This window comes from Diceros bicornis, chromosome 28 (genome assembly GCF_020826845.1).
Source record: "Diceros bicornis minor isolate mBicDic1 chromosome 28, mDicBic1.mat.cur, whole genome shotgun sequence".
Taxonomy (NCBI): domain Eukaryota; kingdom Metazoa; phylum Chordata; class Mammalia; order Perissodactyla; family Rhinocerotidae; genus Diceros; species Diceros bicornis.
Window position 1 is genome coordinate 21,694,741 of NC_080767.1, and position 22,101 is coordinate 21,716,841.

Here is a 22,101-nt window from a genome sequence, read left to right on the forward strand (position 1 = left end):
TGACGGCCACGGCCGGCTGTGAGCAGCAGGGGCTCATTCGGCTGGCGCAGCCCGAGAAATCTGGGAGACCCTGTGGCCAGTAACATTTGCCGAGTAATCACAGAACCACATGGTGACCGAAAATGGTGAATGAACATCCGCTCAGCTCACCAGCTCAGACCCAGAAAATATTTTTCGGTTCAATGCTTTTTAGTACTCTAAATTTTATAGCTAGTATGCTTTTTAAAGTCGAGCCTTATTCAACCTTCGTGATGAGGGATTTACCTTTTAATAGAGCAGGGACTTTTTGTCATGGGGCTTAGAGTTCTGTAGACCTCGTTCACTGAGCTGCCATTTCCTGGGTACCAGTGTGGCGACTTGTAGGTGCTGGGGACACTTGGGGTCCCTCAGAGACTATCCTGCTCTTGAGAGGATCACTGATAGAGACTTGGGGGTGTGGGTGAGGAGGAGGGCATCACGTTGATCACAAGAGCAACCATTTACTGGTGTGGACCATAAGCCAGGGGTTAACCATACATTATCTCATTTAATTCTTAAAACAACTCTAAGAGGAGTATGTTTTTATCTTAATTTTTCAGAAGAGGAAACTGAAGCTAAGAGAGGGAGTGACTGGCCCAAAGTCACACAGCCAGTGAACGTAGAGCCAGGATGGGACCCCAGGCACTCAGACCCCAGAGTCTTTACTCTCAACGTTATACAGTACTGCCTCCTGGAAAAGAACAGAAGAAAGAACCAGTGGAGGACAGAGGGCAGGGCAGGAGTGGGGAGGGATCTTCAAACTCACTGGTGTTGCTGGAGGGTCAAGTACAAAGTAGGGTCTGGCAGAGATAAGATGAAGAGGTTGGCATAAGACATATCGGATGATTCTGTAGGTTTCCTCCGCAGTGTGGGTTTTCTCCTAAGGGCGAGTGGTTGTCAATCCTGGATATGCATCAGAATCACCTGGGACGCTTGTGAGGAACACAGGTTCCCAGGTACCATATCAGATTGAGTAAATCTGAATCTTCATGGGCAGGGCCTAGGAATCTGCATTTACATAAGTTCTCAGCCTGAACCTCATGGAGCCAGCTTGGTGTTTGGGAATCTGGTGATGGGGAGATACTGAAGGGTGTTGAGGAAGGGAATGACAGATGGGTATTCTAGATCTATCATTCTGGTAGGTCTTTGGAAGGTCGGGGAGGAGCTGGGAGATTCTTGTGATCTGTGAGAGAAATGGTTTAGGGATAGAGGGGAGAGAAACAGACCCAGGATGTATTTAGGAGATTAAATCAATAGTACTTAGTGGTGATTTGGCTGTGAGAGCAGTGGGAGAAGTCAGGATAACTCCTGGGTAGTGGGTGGTGTCCCCACCTAAGCCAGAGTGACCTGGAGGGAAGAGGGACCAGCTTTGGATGTGATGAGGTGCCTGGAGAGCAACCTGGGGAGAGCTGTGTAGGAGGGCTGTCTTTGCTGACCTCGAGCTCAGGAGAGAGGTGTGAGGCCGTGGTAGGGATGTGGGGGCCCTGACCATCAAGGCAGAGGGTGAAATTCTGAGCAGGTGAGACCACCCAGGAAGACAATGAGTGCCAAGGCCCGAGGGTCAGCATCCTGTGTTTGGAGAGGTGGACACAGGAAGGCAGAGCGCTGAAGGGGACAGAGGAGGAGTGTCAGAGAGACAGAAGGACTCTGGTGAGCCCACTGCGTGGAGACGAGGAGCAGAGCAGGCGCTGCAGACAGACAGCAAACTCGGGGAGCTGCTGTTCCCTCCACCGCGATCCGCCCTCCTGTGAGACCAGAGCGAGCCTAGCCAGGCAGAGAGCTGCTGGAGGAGAAGCCAGCAGTGCAGCTCATGGTTTTGGGAGGGAGAGCGAGGCTGGGGAAGGTGAGTCAGCAGCAGCTAGGCAGCGTGACAGAGGCAGCGTCTCCACTTGTTGCCTATTTTGGGAAAGTGAGAGTCCTTATTAAACAAAACACAGCGGAGCTCGTGGTCCCAGTCCTGACCCAGAGCTCGAGAGGGACAGAGTGGGCTCAGACAGGCCTGCTTTTGGAACAGATGACCCTGCCGAAGCTGCCAGCATCACAGGGATGGGCTCAGCCGGTGGGAGGCGCAGTTTGGATCCGTCCCTGAATGAGAAGGCCTCTGAGCTGGAGGAGGCGGACAGAGCGATGGCAGGCAACCTCTGCCCTGCCGGACACTCAGATCGAATTGTGCTTCTCTGAAGGACAGACATTCAACTGATCAACGTGCAAGACAGTTACGGAAGGAAGGAAACAAACATTTATTGAACTCTTCTCTGGGCCAAGCACCTACATGCATTATCTCATTTAATCCTCATAACAACCCCAGAGGTAGGAATTATTATTATCCCTCTTTGAGGGACCCTGAGGCTTGTGAAGGCTAAGGATCTTGCCTGAGGTTATATAACAGCTCCTGTTTATTAAGCACTTACTAGGTGTGGGCATTAATCTCAGCGCACTCAATGCATTATCTAATTTAGTCCTCACAACACCGTACAAGGTAGGTATTATTATTGTCACTCTTTTACAGGTGAGGAAACAGAAGCACAGAGACGTTAAGTAGCTTGCCCAAGGTTGCATTTGGTGAAAACTAGATGCAAGTCCAGGCAGTCTGGCGCCAAACCCGTGTCCCCGTAACCACATTGTAGTGCACTTGACCGTCTCACACAGGTGATAATGACTGCAAAGCCACATGCATTCTGTGTCAGTACATTTGTTCATCAGGCTGCTTCCCATAGCATTTATCGTGTAGTTTTATACAAATCGTCCAGCTGAGGACGTGGCGGTTACATTTTGAAACTGATGGGAGATAAAGGAGAAGCATCTGTTTCACGAATTCTCAGGGTCCTTCCAGTGATGGCTGTGAACTTGTATTAGAGAAACAAGATGATCTGCAGAAAAGTTCTGGGGTAGGGCTGGACGGTTGAAGCTTGTCAGGGTGATCACAGCAGGGACGGAGGAGAGCTGGGCTCAGGGAACTCAATTTTGGCTGGGCTCCGACTTGCTGTGAGGCCGTGGGTGAGTCCCTTCCCCGCTCTGGGCCTCCGTTTCCTCATCTGTAAGATGCAGTGATCTCTAAGGTTTCTTTCGGCTTGCAGGTTCTGTGAGGTTTTAGACATTTTCAAACATATGCAAAGGTAGAAAATATCATATAATAAACCCTCAGATACTCAGCGCAGCTTCATCAGTTATCAATATATAGCCAATCTTATTTCATCTATGCCCCCACCCCACTTTCCTCTCCTCCAGTGGATTATTTTTGAGCAAATTCCAGACATCATCTTGTTTCATCTATGTATATCTCTAAAAGATGGCTTAAAAAAACAACCACAGTGCCCTTATCACGCTTAAAAATTAATAGTAACTCCTTAATATCCTAACTCCTAACTATGAAACTGAACTATTTAAAAGCTTTGTTGAGCCAGCCCTGATGGCCTAGTGGTTAAAGTTCAGCATGCTCCGCTTTGGCGGCCTGGGTTCGGTTCCTGGGCACAGACCTACACCACTTGTCTGTCAGTAGCCATGCTGTGGCAGCGGCTCACATAGAAGAACCAGAAGGACTTACAACTAAATACACAACTATGTACTGGGGCTTTGGGGAGGAACAAAAAAAAAAGAAAGGAAGGTTGGCAACAGATGTTAGCTCAGGGTGAATCTTTCCCAGCAATAAATAAATAAATAAATAAAAGCTTTGTTTGATGATATAGTGAAATCCAAATTGAAGCTTTGAGTATCAGTTATAGCGTTTTCAGGACTTGTGGCCAGAGAACAATATTAGAGAGAATTGTAATGTTATGCACTAAGTTAAAACAAAACAAAACACACCCATGTTTGAAGAACATAATCATTTATGCTAATAGTTTCTACGTGTATGGAGAGTCTGCTTGCTATGTGTCACCCACTGTCCTGGGCCTCCTAAGTGTACTCTCTCCTTTAATCTATTTTATAAACGGGACCTCAGTGCCAAGTACAGTGCCATAACATTGGAAAGCTTGTGACCAGAGATGGGGACTGAACCTAAGGAAAGAAAAAATGAATGGAAAAATATCCATTCAATTTAAGCCATCAAATTAAAAATAAATTGAGCATAACTGGTGTAATCCTGTAACAGAAATAGTTTAAGGCCCCTGAGAGCGAGAATTAAAGTGCATTCCCTCAAAATAATGCATGTTCATTTTGCAGTGGGTCTCCGACCCTCTGCTCAAAAGTATACTGAGCCAAGTACTACTCCTCGTGAGTATTCCATGAAGCCTTGCCTCTGAGCCTCTGTACTGGCTGTTGCCTCTGCCTGAATGCTCTTCCTTTCATTCTCTCTGGCTTAACTCTTTAGGCCTTCTTCGAGCATCTCAGCCCTAAACTACCTCTTGTGTCCCCGAGCTTTCAGCATTTGTTGCCCGCACCGTTCATCTGTCAATGTTGCCCTGTCTAGTGACATCTCTTCTATTGCTGTCTTGAACTGCTATTTAAATTCCTGCATATTTGGCTTGTTTCCTTAATGCTGCGGCTCCTTGCCCAGTGCCTGCCAACCACGGGCATGATGGATTCATCCATTTGTCATCCATTTGTCCACTGAGTGTACCAGGCCCTGAGCTCAGGGTTCAGCATTCACAAGTAACCAATGCTTGGCCCCTGGGACTTTATGCTTAGCGAAATTTCAGACAGTCTCCAGGGCGAGCAGTGGTTTCCAAGTTTATAAGCTGACCAGTGTATTGCCGTGTTCTCAGGTTGCATATAAAAGAAGTCTTTCTTCCTCTAAAGATTTTTCAAAAGCAGGCTTAAGAAGTAGCTAATTGAAGAACACTTAGAGAGAGGTTCCTGCTTGTGGACATTAATTGTGACAATTTACTCTGCCTATATTATCATGAAATCGTTGGAGGCCCCTTAGCAGGAAGCAAAACTCATGGGAGGCTCTTAACCATTTAGCATTCTCTAAGCACCAGGGAATGAAAACTCCACTTACTGAAGAGTGGGGAGAGGCAGCCTTTATTACAGCTAAAGCAACGTGCCTGGAGATTTAGAAAGTTGCAGCCATACCCAGTGTGAAAGAAAACTGTAGCCAGGCAGTGTGGGCCCCTAGATACCAGCTGGGTTGACAAACAAAATCAAATCAGTGATGAGGACTTGGGCAAAGTCTTGACAAGGCTTTTCTGGAATGGCAGCTTAGATCAGTGTCTGCTGCTCGTGCTGGTCACTGCCCCTCCGTTAGTGCTGACCTGGCCACTTCCCAGGAGGGAGGAGCATTTGTTTTCGGTGGTGGGCTGGAAAGGTGGATGTGGAAGGGTCTCTTTACTGGGGTGACTGCACTGTCCTCTTTGGGTAGATTATTAATATGACCTTGTATGATGGGAGGGGGCAGGGAAGAGGGGGGAGCGGGTGGATCCCAGGGTACAGGAAATGGGGGCAGGGCGAGAGAGCAGAGGGGAGCAGAGTGAGAGTAGCTGGTGAGGCACAGCCAGGAGCAGGGTGTGCATCTGCAGGGCAGGTGCGCCAGCTCTGAGGGTCGGTCTCCAGCATCCTGCATCCCTGCCCCTCACTTGGCTTGGCTGCCTGTGAGAAGCCAGTTTTGCTTTGCTTAGGACTATCAGGTGGTAAGCTGCCACTCTTACCGGAGAATCCAAATAATATGTATTTATAGAGACCTTCTAGACCACTGGTCCTTGACTGGGGCAGGCATGGGCCGGTGCCCTGCAGGACTCCTCGGACAGCTTTCTCCAGACTCGCATGCCTGGACCCCACCTTGGACCTACTGGGTCTGGATACCCGGGAGCGGGCCCTGGGGCATAGGACATGGACAGGTTCTTCAGGGGGTTCTGTGTGCACCCCTGTCTGGAGCCACTGGCCTCGCCCAGGCCCCTTAGACCAGGTTCCAGGGAGGCACATGTCCAGGGAGTTCACTACCCATCCAGGCAGCTCATTCCATCTTTGGCTCTGACGTTGTGCCTTCCACAGAACACGGAATTCCTCATCTAGGTGGGTCCCTGAGATACTGAAGTCAACCACCAGGGTTATGCTCTAGTCTAAGTACCATGTTGTTTCTTGATTAATAGCTATTAAACCGTTCTCCGAAGGGGTCTGAGTTGGTGATGTGCTAAGAGGGAAGAGAACAGAAAAAAAAAAAGCGCAACTCTAGTGTTAAGATAAAGATGTGATAGAATAGAAGTACTTTCAAATACATTTACACCTTTTTTTTTAAATTACAAAAGTAGTGCTTGTTCCCTGTAAAAATTTGAAAACACTGAAAACCCAAAGAAGAAAACAAAAACTCCTCTAATCCCACCTGCCAGATACAACCGTTGTTAATATTTTCATGGGTGTCTTTTTCATTAACAACTATTGTTAATATATTTGTGGGCGTCTTTCTCATTAAACTACAAATTTGTGAACTTCCTTTTCTCTCGCAGTAGTGAGATTATTTTCTGCATTTCGTTATTGTTAATCTCTGCCATCATCATTGAAAGCTGCTGGGTGGCAGTGAGTCCTGGAGTGTTGGGCATTGACGCAATAGTGGACAGTCTTCAGGAAGTTTGAATTACTCTTAGCTGAGAAGGACCCGACAGAACTCAGGCTGCTGCCACAGTGTGACATCCCCACGAGGCGTGACCCTGGCTCATGCCACTTGCCCAGCTGGCAGCCAGGTCACGTTGGTCTCGATGATTTTTATGTTGATTTGGACCTTGGTCTGAAACTGTCTGAGACCTGCCCAGGTCCGACCTGAACCCCAGGCAAAGCTTCTTGAGCTTGAAGTCCTGTAACTTTTCTCCTCGATTGAGCATCACCAACTGATATGGGAGCTGAAATTCCCTCTGGGGCCCGGCTCTTCAGATCTGCCCAGCCCCAGAACAGTTAAAACCTTGGAGGTAGCTCCGAGCTTCTGTGGTTGGTGGAGGTAGTGCCCACGGGACCCTACTACTAAGTAGTCCTGTGACTTCGGGAAAGGGCCAACTCTGAGCCTCAGTTTTTTCCTCTGTGAAATGGAGAGAAGTTGGAAGGATCTTGTCCTAACTCACAGAGTTGGGAAGATCAAGTGAGATGATGCGGTGCTCACTTGATAATCGACCTTCCGGTATAGCCCAGTGACAAGGTGCTGACTCAAACCTCTGTTGTTCTCCCAGACAGAGTGGCCTCATCGGCTGCATGAGCTTCGGGGTGAAGTCCCTCCTGACTCCGGACAAGGTGGGTCCTAGGGAAGCTTCTGGCAGGGCCATCCCACCTAGGCCAGGGCTGGGACATGCAGGGGCCTTTGTCTGGAAGCCACTGGGCAGGGCTTCTGCCTGTGAGATGATGCCCCGCTGAGACAGGTGCCCCACAACGTGAATAACAACGCTGTGTTTTTGTCACCTGTGTGACCAAGAGTTTGGGTCTCCTTTTTGGTTCCTTCCTGTCCGAGAGCAGTTGTTAGGCAGCCACACGTCCTCCCAGGAGGCTCTGGGTCTGGTGTCTGCCATTGAGGACACTGGCAGGTCCCTTGGAGCTTGGAGCATCCTGGGCCTGCCCTGGAGGCGGAGGGCCAGCTGCTTCTCGTGGTCCGCTCCAGGGGTCCTCTGGACGTTGTCCACAGGCTTGTGTTTCTGGGCCTCGCAGGTGCTCTGGGATGGAGTGAGCATCTCCTCTGGAGCTTTCCTTCAGGCTGGGTGAGGACTCTTTGGGATCTAGAGGCCCCTCCCTCTGGGTAGCCCATCCCTTATCCATCTCTACTCTGCACTGCACCCCCCAAACTGGAGGCTTTTGAGCAGGGGAGGGACGTGCTTCTTTCGCACATCCCTGGAGATGTCCTGGTGGCCTGCTGCGTGGAGTTGCCAGGTGGCCCTGCCACCAGCAGCTTCGTGTCCTGGAAATGAAGTCTGGGGTAGGTGGCTGAGGACCCTGTATCTTGCATGTGGGTCTCAAATGTCTTGTCTTGACTGCAGCCTCAGCTTGCTTGCCTCTTGGGAGATGTTCCCCCCAGAGATGGCTCAGGAGCCTCAGGAGGCCTACTTTCTGGCCTCTCTATCCCTCCCTCACTCCTTCCCTTCTGTTCTGTCAACAAATTTATTGGGCTCCTACTGTATACCGGGCACAGTGCCGGGTACATCAAAGAGCCTGTGCACAGCCTAGTGGGGGAGGGAGGCATGCCAGTAGATGGCTTTCCTCCAGGACAGGAAGCTGCAGGAATTAATCAGAGGGGACGACCAGCTGGGCCCGGAGCATCAGGGAAGGCTTGCTGGAGGTGCAGGCATGCTAGCTCCCTTTGGGGCAGTGAGGCTGGAGTGTCTGTCTCTGCAGAAGTGCTGCTCCTGAGGGACGCTCTCCAGCTGCTCTTTTTTTTTTTTTTTTTGGTGAGGAAGATTAGCCCTGAGCTAACATCCGTTGCCAATCCTCCTCCTTTTGCTGAGGAAGATTGGCCCTGGGCTAACATCCATGCCCATCTTCCTCTACTTTTTATGTGGGACGCCTGTCACAGCATGGCCTGACAAGTGGTGCGTAGGTCCGTGCCGGGGATCCGAACCCGCGAACCTCAGGCCGCCGAAGTGGAGCGTGCCGAACTTAACCACTAAGCCACCAGGCGGGCCCCATCCAGCTGCTGCTTTTTGAGGGGGGTTGGTGGCTGCCTGACCTGTGCTCTCTGCCTCCTCTGAGCATGTCACACCTTCTCTCACGACAGGAGGTCAGCGGCTGGTACTACCTTCTGGGGGAGGCCCTGGGCAGGACCAAGCACCTAAAGGTGGCCCGGCGGAGACTGCGGCCCCTGAGAGGTGCGTGCGCACCAGCTTCAGCTTCTGCCCAGACACGCTGCTCCCCACGCCCCACCCCGCCCCCTGCCAGTGGCTTCACACTTCCCACCCTCCCTGGGTAGTACCATCGCCCCTGTGTTTTGGGGCGCCTGTCACCCCAGGCTGTGATCAGCCCAAGGGTTCAGGGACTTCTCACGAGCACCTGCTAGAATGCAGGCCGCCAGCAGCCTCTTGGCCACGACACCTTTATTTAAGTGGTTAGACTTTCCTCGCAGAGGGTTATGGGCCTGACCGCGCGTGGTTCAGCTCCCCGCCCCCCTAGCTTGTGCATGGCCCCTTCCCAGGCTCCGTGGTCTCACGATCCCCCGGCCTGCCTTGCTGACCTTGGGGCGCCCACCTCTGGGGACAGGGTGCGTGGGCCCTGCCGTGAGTCCTGAGGCTTGGATTTGTCATCCCCTTCTGTTCTGTCCTTCCCACCCATGGTCCTGACTCCCGAGCCCCTACCTGGCCTGAGCCTGGGTGTCCCCACATCCCAGAGGCCAGCAGTGACTTAGGTGGCCACGTGAGCCTGGCATCCTGGCCTTGTCCTCTGGGTAGTCTGTGGAATGGACCCTTATATGCCAGCAGAAGCTTTCTGACACTGCTCTGTCACCTTCCAGACCCCCTGCTGAGAATGCCAGGAGGCAGGGACACTGAGAACTGGGAGAAACTCAAGGTAGGTGGGGCCAAGCTTGGGCAGGACTGACAGGACCTGAGCGCCTGCTTCTGGTCACGCCTTGGCCCAGGAGACCCCTAAACTGGGCAGCATCTGGTGCCTGCGAATCAGGTTCACTTGGCGCTTGGAAACTCAGCAAGTTGCGCATTTTTGAGAGATTGTTGTGCTTTTCTCCGATTACTCATGCTCAGGGCAGGGGTGGGGAGAGAGCCAGGCCCCGGCCCCTGGAAAAGGAGGAGTCTGGATGTTACTGACTTTCAGTCTCTTGAAGCCGAGTCCTCCCTTTCCCACAGCCCCTTTGGGCCCTGGCTTCCCCTGGCACTGTGCCTGAATTACCTGCTCAGGTGAGGCCTGCTTGGTGTCAGGGAGCAGCCATGAGTCTCAACCTGAGACCGACAGGTTCCCACTCCAATAGGGCTTTGAATCTAGAGAGAGCCTTCACATGGGGGTTTTGGAGAAGTCCCCCAAATTCATTCCCTCTCTCTGTAGGACCTGCCAGGTGAGCCATGTTTTCTCTGACAACTAAGGGAGGGAGAAGCAAACTGGCAGTGACTGAGTAGCTGCCCTGTGCCTGGTGCTGTTGTTACCAAATTTCATCCTCACGGCCACCTCTGACATGGTTGTTCCTCCCCCATCTCAGAGATGAGGGGGACATGTAAGGTTCAGAGATGTTAGGTCACTCCCTGTGGCCACACAGCCAGCAATGGTGGAGGCAGGATCTGAAGCCAGGTCTGGCCGCTTCCTAAGTGCCCTGTCTGCCCTGCCTCCTACGTGTGGGTTCCTTGGGAAGATGTGACGTTGGTATTTTCCATGACAGTATCTTATATATAGGTGCATTAGAATCTACAAAACATTTTCTCCTTCCTTGACTCAATTCGTTCACTCACTCATTCATTCATTAAGTATTTATTGGACATCTGCACCGGCCAGGCCCTGGGTGCTGGGACACAGCCATGAACAGTCAAATGTTCCTGCCCTCATGGGGAGTACAGTCTCGAGCTGCACTGTCCACTATGGTAGCCACCAGCCACCTGTGGCTACCGAGCACTTGAAATGTGGCTAGTGTGACTGAGGTCCTGAATTTTAAATTTTATTTAATTTGAATTAATTTAAATTGACCCCACACATGTGTCTGGTCACTACCGTATCAGATAGCATAGTGTTAGAGAAATTTGCCAGGCCTCTGTTTTCTGTGGCTTCTTTAGGAGTTTAAAAGCTTTCTTCTAGCCTAGTGGGGGAGCTGTGAAGACCTTTCTCCCCCATTTTGTCCTTGCCAAGCATAGAGAGGATGGTGACCAGGGAGCCTCGCTGGTGATTTGTGGGAATGACACAGACATCCACACTGCAGGTTTCTAGGTAGCTTGAGAAAGTCCTCCTTTGTGCTGGATTCTGCACCCAGGTCCTGACCCCTGGGGGCGTTGTTCTGAGGTGCATTTGGTTTTCCTGGGCTTACAGACTCAGAGATGTCCATAGGACTCAGCAAAGTTGGGGGGATTGTCAGAGGCTTGGTTAGGGCAGGGGGAGAGCCCCCAGAGGTCACCTGTTCAACTCTCCCATCGTGCACATGGGGAGATGGAGGCCCAGAAACTTGGGTGACCTGCCCACTGTCGTGCAACCAAAACTGGCTGTACCAAAGGACATTCTCTGGCATCAAGGCCGTGAGTGGCTGGGTGGGTTTCCCCAGGGGCTCCGCGGTGGGTGTAAGGGGGGCTAGGCTCAGCAGGAACTGCTCTACACGGCAGGGAACAAGACCGAGTTCTAGTCCCAGCTCCGCCCTCCCTGCTCTGTGACCTTATCCGCTCCAGGCCCTACTTCTTCATCAGTAAAATGAGGAGGCTGGATTAGCTGGTCCTGGGAAGTCCCTTCCCGATTCGTCTATGTATCGTCAGATCCTTAAAGCAGTCCGCTTACGTGGATGAGGAAACTGATTTTTAGGTAGCTTCTGAGTGACAGGCGGGTCCTCAGACTCCAAATGTTTCGTGTCCCCTGTCTTGAGATGGGGTGTCTGCGGGTGCAGCCCCCCAAGGTGTCCTTTGTTCTTTAGGCTGGGTTCATCCCCTGGATTTGCTCCCTGGGACCCTGGGATTTGCAGGGGGAGGCGGTGTTGTTATAGAGCAGCCGTGTTTTCTGCCTGGGTTCCCCTCCAGCCAGGGGTGTTTGTGAGAACATTGGAATCACAAAGTGGCCCATGGCGGAGAATGCAGCCAGAACAAAGGCGCCCTCTCCCCGCCGGGGCCCGGGGAATACTAACTAGTTGACAGGAATTTTAATATAAAACTCTCCCTCTTCCTTGTCATTCTGAGGTTTCAGGAAGCCTTCGGGCTTATCGTGCAGAGGCACACGGCACAGACAGGGCTTGGGGAGGTGAGAGGTGATTTCCTGCCATTCTTCTGCGGGGCGGGCTTCCCAGGGCGGTCATGCCAGGCTGACGGGGCGCAGTGCGGGCTCCCGCTGCTGGGGGGGAGAGCTGGGTTTTCATGGGGCGGCAGCCGAGGCAGGACCTGCAGCCATGAACCGCTTCAATGGGCTCTGCAAGGTGTGCTCGGAGCGCCGCTACCGCCAGGTGGGTGCTTGGCCCCTTGTGGGGTGCGTGGGGTGTCACTGGGGGTCGGGGATGGGGGCTCACCAGAGCAGGACTTCTCTCCCTGCAAGGCTTTCCTTGCCCCCTCCTGCTCCTTGCAGGTTCATTTTGATCTGGGGGAGGATAGAGGCAGGAGCTGGACCCGAGGTCCATCCTTTACCTGCTGCCCGGGTCTGCATGATCCTAACCACTGACTGGGTGGTGTCCGGGGTGAGACTATCTAGTTGATTTTCTGTTATTTTTATTTCCGGGGAGTGTGGGTTAAAAAAAAGCATCCCAGGCCTGAGATTGGAAATGGCTAGGTTGCTGAGTGGCTGTGTCTTTTGCTGACTTTCCCTATTTCTAATGGGACGGCAGTGCCCGTCTTGCATTGTGAGTGATTATGAGTGTTTTTGCCTGTGCTGGTGTGTGCTCGTATGTGAGATAGGATGTTTCTTACACGCACGCGTGGTTTTTTTCCCCATAGCCTTGAGGCTTTGAGGCAGCCCCGGAGTCCTCTGATTCTGAAGCCCAACTTCACTGGGAGGGTCTGGCCTCTCAGCCTCCAGTCTTGGGATGTAGGGCAGTGTGGGAGTGACGGTTTTTTAGCCCCTGAGCCTCTTCTGGAACTGTGATGGACATTTTTTCTTATAAAGAAAGGCATGGGGTCAGGGAGGATGACAGCAAGGGATGTCCAGATTTTGGGAGGGACAAGCTGGAAGGGAGTTCAGGAATGATTCTGATTTTAAAAATATAGAAAAGTCCCTCTGTATGTTTTAGTGACCAGATTGGGATCTGGGTCCTGACTCCTTCAGACAGGTGGTCTTATGTCCCTGGGAGATAGATGCCCAGAGGGGCCTCCTCCACTGCGGCCCCGCTGCCGAGGGACCCGCCTGTTCTTCTTGCGGTCCCCCAGCTCTCAGCTCCTGCCCTGCACGGTCCTGCCTTGCATGGCCCCGCTCTGCCCTCCTCCCCCTCCTGGAGCTGGGCAGAGCCCCTGTGACACCAACTCGGTGGTGGAGTGGTGAGGCAGAGATGGCACTGGGTGGGAGGTGAAGTCCTTGGTCACCCTGGGACTACGGGCCAGAAGACCGGGGTACGCTGGGAGTCAGAGTGGGGCCAGGCGTGAGTGCGGGGTGGGCCTGGGGCTCAAGTTCAAGATGGATGCTGTGCTGGAAACCAGTGCACGGTTGAGAGCACCAGCTTTTAGCCGACCCGGGCTCCAGTCTAGCTCTGCCCCTCTTCAGCGAAGGCTCTTGAGCAGGACACTTCACCTCCCTGAGCCTCAGTCTCCCTGTCAGTGGGATGGGGATGATAATGCCCAGGATGACGCTGTGAGAGTAAATGGAAGGTTGTGGATAGAGTGCCTGGCACAGAGCCTGTGTGTACCCATAGGAAGAGTTCAGTAAATGGTGGCAGTGGGGGATTGAAGTCTGGGCATGACAGAGGATCAGAAACCAGGCAGGAGGGCAGCAGTGAGCTGTGGGCTTGGGTGAGATCTGGGAGCAGTGGCAGTCCTCGCCCTGGACAGGAAAGCTCGAGAACCACCCCCAGGAAGGAGGGCCTCTGCCAGGAGCCACTGAGGTCCCTGAGTCAGGGCGGGGCTTCTCCCCTCCCCTCGTGACCCTGAGGCCGGAGGTCAGAGAGGAGGACTGAGAGCTGGGGGCTGCCACTTACTCACTTCAGGCCTCAGTTTCTCTCTCTGTAAAATGGACGGGCTAAATCTAGCCCTGCGTTCCCCTCAGGGCTGTAGTGATGATCAGGTTCTTTGGACACTGTCCCCTCAACATGGTGAGTGCTCACGATGGACAGAGTGAAATTCTGCTTCCTTCACACAGTCCCACCCCTCACACTGAGCCAGGAGAGGACCTTGCTTCCTGACACCCTCTCCTCTTCCCCTCCTTCCCAGCCCCCAGCTGGGTGGGACTGTTGCCTGGACTGGCTCTTCTTAGGCTGGTGCTCAGGAAGGTGAGGGGGCTTCAGTCCACGGTCCTGCCTGGACAAGGAGGCCAGGGTGTGGGAGGGGGGGCTGTTTTGCTGGAGCACATGCCTTCTCTCCAGATTCACGCTGGGACCAGTCCCCAAACTGTCAGCATTTGGCTCACGGGCACTGGAACCTGTTTCCAGAGCCGGCACCCAGGCTGCAGGGGCTGTGGCCCTGGATGGGGAAGGCGTGGGGACGTGCCAGCAAGATTTGGAATCCCAGCTTCTGCTCGGGTCGAGGGTCAGGTTGCGAGGCCTCCTGAGATCCCTGCTGGCCGCACGGAGTGGACCCGGCTCCTGACATCTTCCTTCGGCCTCAGCCTGGACTTTCTGCGTTCACTCCAGAGTTTGTTTTTCTTTCTTTCTTTCCATTTTTTTCTCTTCCTGTCTTAGCTGTGTGTTTTCCCAGAATTCTTATGGGAACGGGGTATTTTCCTGCCCCCTCCCCCTTCCCCTTGTCTGTCAGATTTCCTGTTTTACAAACTCGCTTTGAATCCAGGCCCAGGGCTGGTGGGAAGCAGAACCTCAGGGGCCTCCCTGGCGGCTTCCAAGGCCTTGGTCACCCTGGGCCCTCCAGCCCGCCCCTTCCTCATGCCTGGCTTTTGGGACAGCTGACAGGTGAATGCCAGGTGCCCAGCCTTGAAGAGACAACCCTAAAGGAAGGAGACAGAAGTCTCCTGACAAGGTCGGTGGCCCTTGACCTTTTCCAGGCTTGCTGAGCTGGCTTCTCTCTCAGCCTGCCTGGGATACCCTCCCCCTGGCTCACCAGGGCCCCCTCCACGTCCACTTCTTCTGGGGAGTCTCTTGGGACTCCACTGAACCCCTTTTCTGACTTTTGCTCCCTGGTCTGTTGCTGTCGTACACCTGTTCCTGGCAGCCTGGAATGGCTCTTTGGGTGGACAGAGGCTGGGCCTCCTGCACCCCACCCAAAGCCTAACTGGGGGCGCACAGAGGAGGGCACAGCAGGGCTGAACTGGACTGAGCCAGCAGACCGCACTGCACCCTGATGGCTTCCGGCGGCTGGTGGGATGCTGCCAGGCCGTCCTCGCTACCTTAGTGTGTGCTGAGTTCCTGCCGTGTATCGTCCAAAGTCAAGCACAAAGGACTGTTCCCAGCACCGTCCTCGTGTTTTCTCCTAATGCTTGTCATGTTCTGCTTTGCTTTGGAGAGATTTGTGAATCCTCATGCCCTCTGGGATCCAGAGACCAAGGTCTCATGCCTTGGTACCTCAGCAGAGCCTGGCATGTAGTAGGAGCTTAATAATTGCCTGTTACTTTGCAAAGAGCATCCAGGTGGCAGGGCCCTTTCAGGGGACTTCTGAAAGTAGGGGTTGTGGACCTGCTGTGCCCATTGGCCTCAGCAGCTACAGTGAGGTCAGTGGCTAGTTGAGGTTCAGCGGGGAAGCCTGTGTCCTCACCTGCCCCCTCATCTGGGAGCCCTCCCTGGATGCCTTGAGACTCCAGCGATGGACTGCCCTGAGAACCCCAGCACTTGTCCCATGGCCCTTAGCCTGAGGTTGTGAGTGTGCGTGTCCCTGTCTTCCCTCCCTGTGCTCTGGGAGGGCAGCAATGAGGTCGACTTAATCTCCGGGCCCTGAGCACAGGGCCTTGGGCTGATGCTCTGTGAACCCTTCGGGGAGAGGAGGAAGGGACTGAGCAGGCAGCAGACCACAGGTGAGATGGAGACGTGTGGGTCCAGGGGGCCCTTTGATAAAGGGCTGGGCTGTATGTCAGCGGGGACCAAGGAAGGCAAGGTTTGCCCTTCCAAGGCTCTGTCTGTCCTGGGCCCTCCCACATGGGCCTAGGTTTGCCTCCTGAGCTCCCAGCCTTCCTGCTTGGCCCACAACCCAGTGCTCAAGATGCCTGGGCCGAGATAGGGACAGCAAGGGGCTGGCCAGTCTCCTTCTTGGCTCTAGCTCCCTTGGAGAGGAGGGTGGCTCTGGGGTGGGGCCTGTGGGCTTTGCAACCTTGGAGCAGAGGCAGCAGCCTCGTGCGTGGCTTCTGGGAGTAACTGGGCAGGGCTGTGTCCTAGATCACCATCCCGAGGGGGAAGGACGGCTTTGGCTTCACCATCTGCTGTGACTCTCCGGTCCGAGTCCAGGCCGTGGATTCTGGTAAGTGGCTGTTTCAGCTGATGCCAGCCCCGCTCGCCCGCCCTGCACCTGGGCTTTGCAAACAAGACATTGGAACTGAGAGGGGAGCCTCAAACTGAAGCAAAGTGTCCTGGTTTTTGGAATCGCAAAGGATAATATTTTTAAATGACTACAGATGAAAACTGAGGTTTATGAAAACATACCCACTCTTTTTTTTTTTTTTGTCTTTATCAAAATGAAAATAGATTTTTATATTTTGTTTCCCAATCATTTCAAACAGGAACTAAACCTATATTTTCAGTCATGGCTGCATGGGAAAAGGAGAGTCATTTATGAGCTCTATTTGTTATCGGTATTTTATCCTATTCCAAGCCTGATTAGCACTTAAAAATAGCCATTCCGTCCCTATTTCTCACAAAGAAAAGGCATCTCCTAATCGTAGAGTGAGCATCTTAAGAGGAGAAGCCAGGACTTGGTGATCTGGGTGTCCCCCTGTGCCTGCATGAGGTTGGCCTTCAATTAATGGTGTTGGAGGAATGAATGAAGTGTGTGAGCCTGGCAACAAGGAAGGGTTCTCAAGGGGGTGGGAGGCCTGGGGAGGTGGGGCACGGCAGAGAGGTGAGCCAGCACTGGGGTGAGCAGGCAGGGAGGAGATGAGGGCAAAGGGGTGCTCCCTTTCAGACCCCGAGAGCCACCAAGGTCGGCCCTTATGTCACAGATGAAGAAACAGAGAGGGGCAGTCCTGGTCTGAGGTCACCATAAGCAAAGGACCCCAGGTCCTTTGAGGGGGTCATGGGCTTCAGGAGCCCTTGAGTGGCTTTTCTTTGTCCCTGCAGGGGGCCCTGCAGAGCGGGCCGGACTTCAGCAGCTGGACACCGTGCTGCAGCTGAACGAGAGGCCCGTGGAGCACTGGAAATGCGTGGAGCTGGCCCACGAGATCCGGTGACCGGGGGTGGCGGGCGGCTGGGGCCTCAGGCTGACGGCACACCTCCCCTGCCTGGCCCTGGGCACACTGTCTTACCCCTCCCTCCTTTGCCCAGCTGTGAGCAATTCACCTTGCTCCTCAGGGAATCAGTTTCTTGTCCTGAAAATGGAAGGTTCAGGCCCAGAGCAATTTTGGATCCCAGAGCCACGCAGCTGGGAAGAAGCTCTCAAACAGACCCTGTCCCTCATGACGTAGCTCCAGGGGGTCGCTTTCTACTTCAGCTAGTTACTTCTGCTAACTCAGAGCTAAGCCCAGTGTTTTCTGAGGACGTATAAATGTTGCAAATGTTTCAATTGCACAATTAAAAAAATTATTCTTTAAAATGTCTGGGTCCTCTAAATTTTGACCCTCTGGGGTAAAGCCCTCAAGGCCCATTTTAGGTTTGCTTCTGGAATGACCCGATGACAGGTTGCACGTCGGTGGCTTGCTTGCTCCTCCTTGCTTATTCTTTGCCCACCACAGACATCGCTAATTGAGTTGGGTATTCTTTGTTGTTTAACCTGGCCTTGGCCTCAGTCCTTCTCAGCCTCTGCCAGTCAATTAGAGTTGACCTAAGGGGACCCCTCTGCTGTCTCTGCTTTAGAAGGCCTCTTCCCTCTCTTCCTGCCTTGACACTGGGGGCTTCTCCCCCATCCGCCACGCTTCCTCTCTGCCCCTGCAGGCCCCTACCCTGGCTGACTTGGGTCTCCCCCAAATTCAACTTCTCTCCGTGATCCCCAACTTCCAGGAGCTGCCCCAGCGAGATCATCCTGCTCGTGTGGCGCATGGTCCCCCAGGTCAAGCCGGGGCCAGACGGCGGGGTCCTGCGGCGGGCGTCCTGCAAGTCGACGCATGACCTCCAGTCGCCCCCCAACAAGCGGGAGAAGAACTGCACCCACGGGGCCCAGGCACGGCCGGAGCAGCGCCACAGCTGCCACCTGGTGTGCGACGGCTCGGACGGGCTGCTGCTCGGCGGCTGGGAGCGCTACACCGAGGTGGCCAAGCGCGGGGGCCAGCACACTCTGCCTGCGCTGTCCCGCGCCACTGCCCCCACCGACCCCAACTACATCATCCTGGCCCCGCTGAACCCTGGGAGCCAGGTATGGACAGCTGTTGGGGGAGGGTAAAGGGCACGGGTCCCTGTGCGAGGCCAGGAGGACACCAAGACTCAAACTTGTGTTGTGAGGAGCCTGCAAGGAGCTGGGGTGTGGAGCAAGGAGGCAGGGTGTGTGTTAGCTCTGGCCTCTGCAGGGCTGTCCTGGGTAGAGAGAGCAGAGGGGTCTTTGTGGCCTCAGGGCGCAGATCCAGGACCAGGGGCTGTCATAGGCTGGGAGGCTTCACCTCGAAAGAAGGAAGAGCTATCTGCCAGTCTGCGCTTTTCCACAGTGGAGTGGGCTGCGTGGTAGGCAGTGAGCCCCCTGTCATAGGAGGCATGAGAGCAGACACTGCATGATGGCAGGGTGGGATGATGGAGTGCCGGCCCCAAAACGTTAGTCCCATGAGGTACTCGGGGAAAAAGGTGTTCTGAGGTCAAATAAATTTGAGAAGTATCCCATGCTCTCTTCCTTTTCTAGGAGATTCCCAATGCATATTAGCCTATTCAGGGCTCTGAGGGCACTCTGTCATGAAGAAGGTGGTTTAACCTTGTGTAACTGAGTAGTTCCCAGACTCCCCTGATGGTGCACCCTTTGTGGCAGGGTTGTTAGCATCCCACAGTGCCAGGGTTCCATGGAACGCACTTTGGAACAAGTTGCATAAAGGAAGTTGGGGACTCAGCCAAGGGCTTAGACTTGATGACAGCTAAAGCCTCTTTCAACTCTACTATTCTGGAGGATTCTGTGTTCCCTCCAAGCCCCGCCCCCAGTTCCTTAGCAAGACTGCTGTTTTCACTCGTGCCCTGAGGTGCTCCCAGGCTTGGGGTGAGCAGCCTGCCTGGTTGTCCTGCCCCGTTCCTGGGGCTGAGGTGGGTCTCCTGTCTTTCCCTTGCAGCTGCTGCGGCCTGTGTACCAGGAGGATGCCATCCCTGAAGGTGAGTCTGGCCTCTGCTGCTGTGCCCTCGGAGCCCCAGAGAGATGGTGTGGTCAGTTGGGAGGCTGGACCCAGCCTCCTCCTCTGAGTTTGGAGGCCTTCCCAACGGAGTCAGGATCTCCCCACATATTGACACAGACTGTTTCCTCGTGGTACATATTCTTCCTCACTGAACCAGTGTCTTTCTTCCTGGGAGCCTGGACTAAGAAGGAAGAGAGGAGATCGTACCAGAGCAGCCTAAGAGGTGGTGTTCAGGGCTTAGGCATTCAGTTGACAGTCATCCAGTTTTACAGAGGAACCAGTATTTTAGGTGCTGTAGGCAACATGATCGGGCCTGCATGGAAGCAAGGCATGGAATTTGGAGATGGGAGGTTTCAAGTTGGAGTTCTAGCTGTGTGACTTTGAACAACTCATGTGCCCTCACTGAAGCTCAGTTTCTTCATCCATAAAATGGGCCTGATAATCCCCACCTCAGAGGGTTGCAGGAGGATTAAAGGAGAGAATGGTTGTGAGCAGTAGCCTGTGTACTGAGAGATGTGACACAGAGGGGAGTTGTCTTTGAAGTACACAGATGGCTCTGCTGTTGGAATGGATTTGATTCCTTTGGCCTTCAAATCCTGGACCTATTTTTTAAGAGCCAGGGAGAGAAGTTGGGCTCAAAACCAAGTCCTTCTCCCAGGCAGTCTGAGATCAATCTTGATGCTGGGTCTGGCTGGGCATTCCTTTAGGCCCTCTATGCACCTGCCAGAGACTTCTGACTCGTATCTGGAAGGTTGAGACCAGCCTTGCCAGGTGGTCTGCAATGCCTACCTTGGGCGTGCTGAGCCCTGCCGCTAGTGCCTCCGGAATGCCCTTTGACCTCCTTCCCTGAGAGTGGCCTTTTCCCAGCCACTTGCCTTTGCTTCCTTGCTGTCCCCCTTTCTCAGTAGTGTGGAGACCATGCTTGCTTAGAGCAGGTACTTGGAGGAATCCCTGTCCCTTTTGGGGAAATGGGCTCCCATCAGGCTCAGAGTTGCTGATGGAGAATGATGCTCCTTCTGTCCAGGCTAGGGCATTTGGGCTGTTGGGCCTGGTCTGTTGGAAACGAATCTGTGTTCCTTCTGGAGAGGAGTCTGATGGTGATTCAACACTGAGTTTTTAAAAAGCTTTTATTGGCTCGCTGCGGTAGAGTGGAAAGGCCACTGCTCAATGGTGACTTCGTTAAGGGTAGAGCCTGGGCCGGCTGATGTCTGTGTGTCCAGTGCTGGAACCAGGAATAACTCAGTGGAATTTTGGGTTCTCAGCTGATCAAAGGAGAAAGACTCTGGTTGCCTCTAAGGGTTGCAGGCTGGTCATGGAGTCCGAGGGCTGGAGAGATGTCTCCCCTGCGGTGGGCTAGTGGTCGAGGATTGATCCCCTCTCAGCCCGAGAGATGCCTCTTGGTGTCCTCCCAACCTGTATCCGTGTTTTGATTCCCCTCTGAGAATATAGTACTTGGCGAACCAAGAAGGGCACAGTCATCTAAGCTGTGGGGAGAGGGACAGTAAGGAAATGACGACGATGTTAGTAACAATGGTAACTTTTGAATGCATTGTATTAAGAATTTGACCTTACTTCGTTTATTCTTCATAATAATAATCCTTTTGGTATCCAAGGTCATCTTTGCTCTTTACCAGGGATCAAGTCTTCATAGTTCCCAGTCCTGGGGTTCAGAGGCAGGGGAGGAATTCAGGGCACGAAGCTTCCCTCGGACACACTTGGGGTTCTGCAGAGGCTAAGGCTGTCACCAGGGTGCCGACTTCTGTCCCCTCCTCTGGCTGGGCTGCCTGGCCCCCTTTCAGGAGGGAGGGTTGAGCCATCCTGAGTTGAATGGGGTCTGGTGCCCTTCTGGGGCCCGGGGCGCCTGCCGCCTGTGGTTGGCATGTTCCCTGGGGCCGCTGGTACCCTTGGCATTGTCCCCTGCCCTGTGAAGGGGGCTGGGTCTCAGATTCGCCACTGCTGGGGTGGGATGGCTGCCAGGGCTCGCCTTGGAAGCCAGAGCAAAGCCTAGTAATTACTGTGTTTGGTCAGTGAAGCAGGTGTTAGAGCAAAAAGGGGTGATATGGGGGTTTTGGCCAGAGGCTGTAAGTGGGAGCAGGTGGGGAGTCAAGGAGTTTGCCTTTACAGACTTCAGTAGTTGGGTTGCAACCTGGACTGTTTTAAAAAAGATACTTTAAAGTATCAGTTTTGGAGAGCCATGCCCACTTGCCCCACAGTATCAAGGGGTGCGTGGAGATGGGGCACTAGGGCATGACTGTCACCTACATTGAGTTGATCCTGCTTTGTACCATTTACTGGCCAAATGACCTTGGGCAAGTCACCCAACCACTCCAGGCCTCGGTTTCCTCATCTATAAAATGGAACTAAGCAGACCTTTCCCACCTGAGGACAGAGGTATGTGTCAGGTGGCTTATTCATGACTCTCCAGGCCCAAGGGTGGAGATTCTCTGACAGCCCTGTGCAGCTGGGCTATGGAAGGGAAGAAATGGACTCTCTTAAAAGTTTGAGAGCGGGGGACACAGGGCCCAGATTTTGGCATCGGCAAATTGTACCCTTCTTTAATTTTCCTCTGTTTTGCCTCAGTCCCTTGTTGTCAGTCCTGTGTGGTTTTGCCCTCTCTGGTCTAGGCTTGGTTGTGTTAACTCAGCCTGTCTAGCTCCAGGCTGACCTTGGGCCCCAATTCAGAGTGTGGTTTGAGGCCCAGCAGCCCTGTCCTAACACCAGCCCTGATGGGGGTTATTGTTGGCTTGGGTTTGTAATAATCCCTCCTGCACTCACACTCGGGTACCATTCACCCAGCCGTTTCCCATCAGGTCTCCCGTGTGAGCCCCCCGCCAGTCCTGGGGCAGGCAAGGCGGCAATCTGTGTTATTTCCACTTAGCAGTGGAGAAAACTCCGGCTCAGAGGGGGAAGGACCCTGTTCAGGGTTGCACAGCTTGTCTCTGGGGAAACGGGCTCAAGTTCAGATGCATTGTCCAACTCAAATCCATGCAGAGCTTGAGACCCAGGGTGGGTTCTTTCAGCAAAGGGGCC

The 22,101-nt window shown here is 53.5% G+C and overlaps 1 protein-coding gene across 5 annotated transcripts in view; it reads left to right on the top strand.

Annotated features, from left to right (window-relative positions):
- Positions 1–22,101, top strand: part of RGS3 (regulator of G protein signaling 3) — a 122,207-nt gene that overhangs the window by 20,360 nt on the left and 79,746 nt on the right. For 2 of the 5 annotated variants that reach the window (XM_058523835.1, XM_058523832.1), the window contains exons 6-12: positions 7,110–7,170; positions 8,639–8,729; positions 9,368–9,423; positions 15,998–16,079; positions 16,895–17,000; positions 17,771–18,122; positions 19,012–19,051. In XM_058523835.1, the coding sequence (XP_058379818.1) occupies positions 7,110–7,170; positions 8,639–8,729; positions 9,368–9,423; positions 15,998–16,079; positions 16,895–17,000; positions 17,771–18,122; positions 19,012–19,051 (788 nt within the window). Of the gene's footprint in view, positions 1–7,109; positions 7,171–8,638; positions 8,730–9,367; positions 9,424–10,784; positions 11,987–15,997; positions 16,080–16,894; positions 17,001–17,770; positions 18,123–19,011; positions 19,052–22,101 lie in introns of those variants that run through there. The other 3 variants (XM_058523833.1, XM_058523842.1, XM_058523834.1) reach the window with 3 other exon arrangements.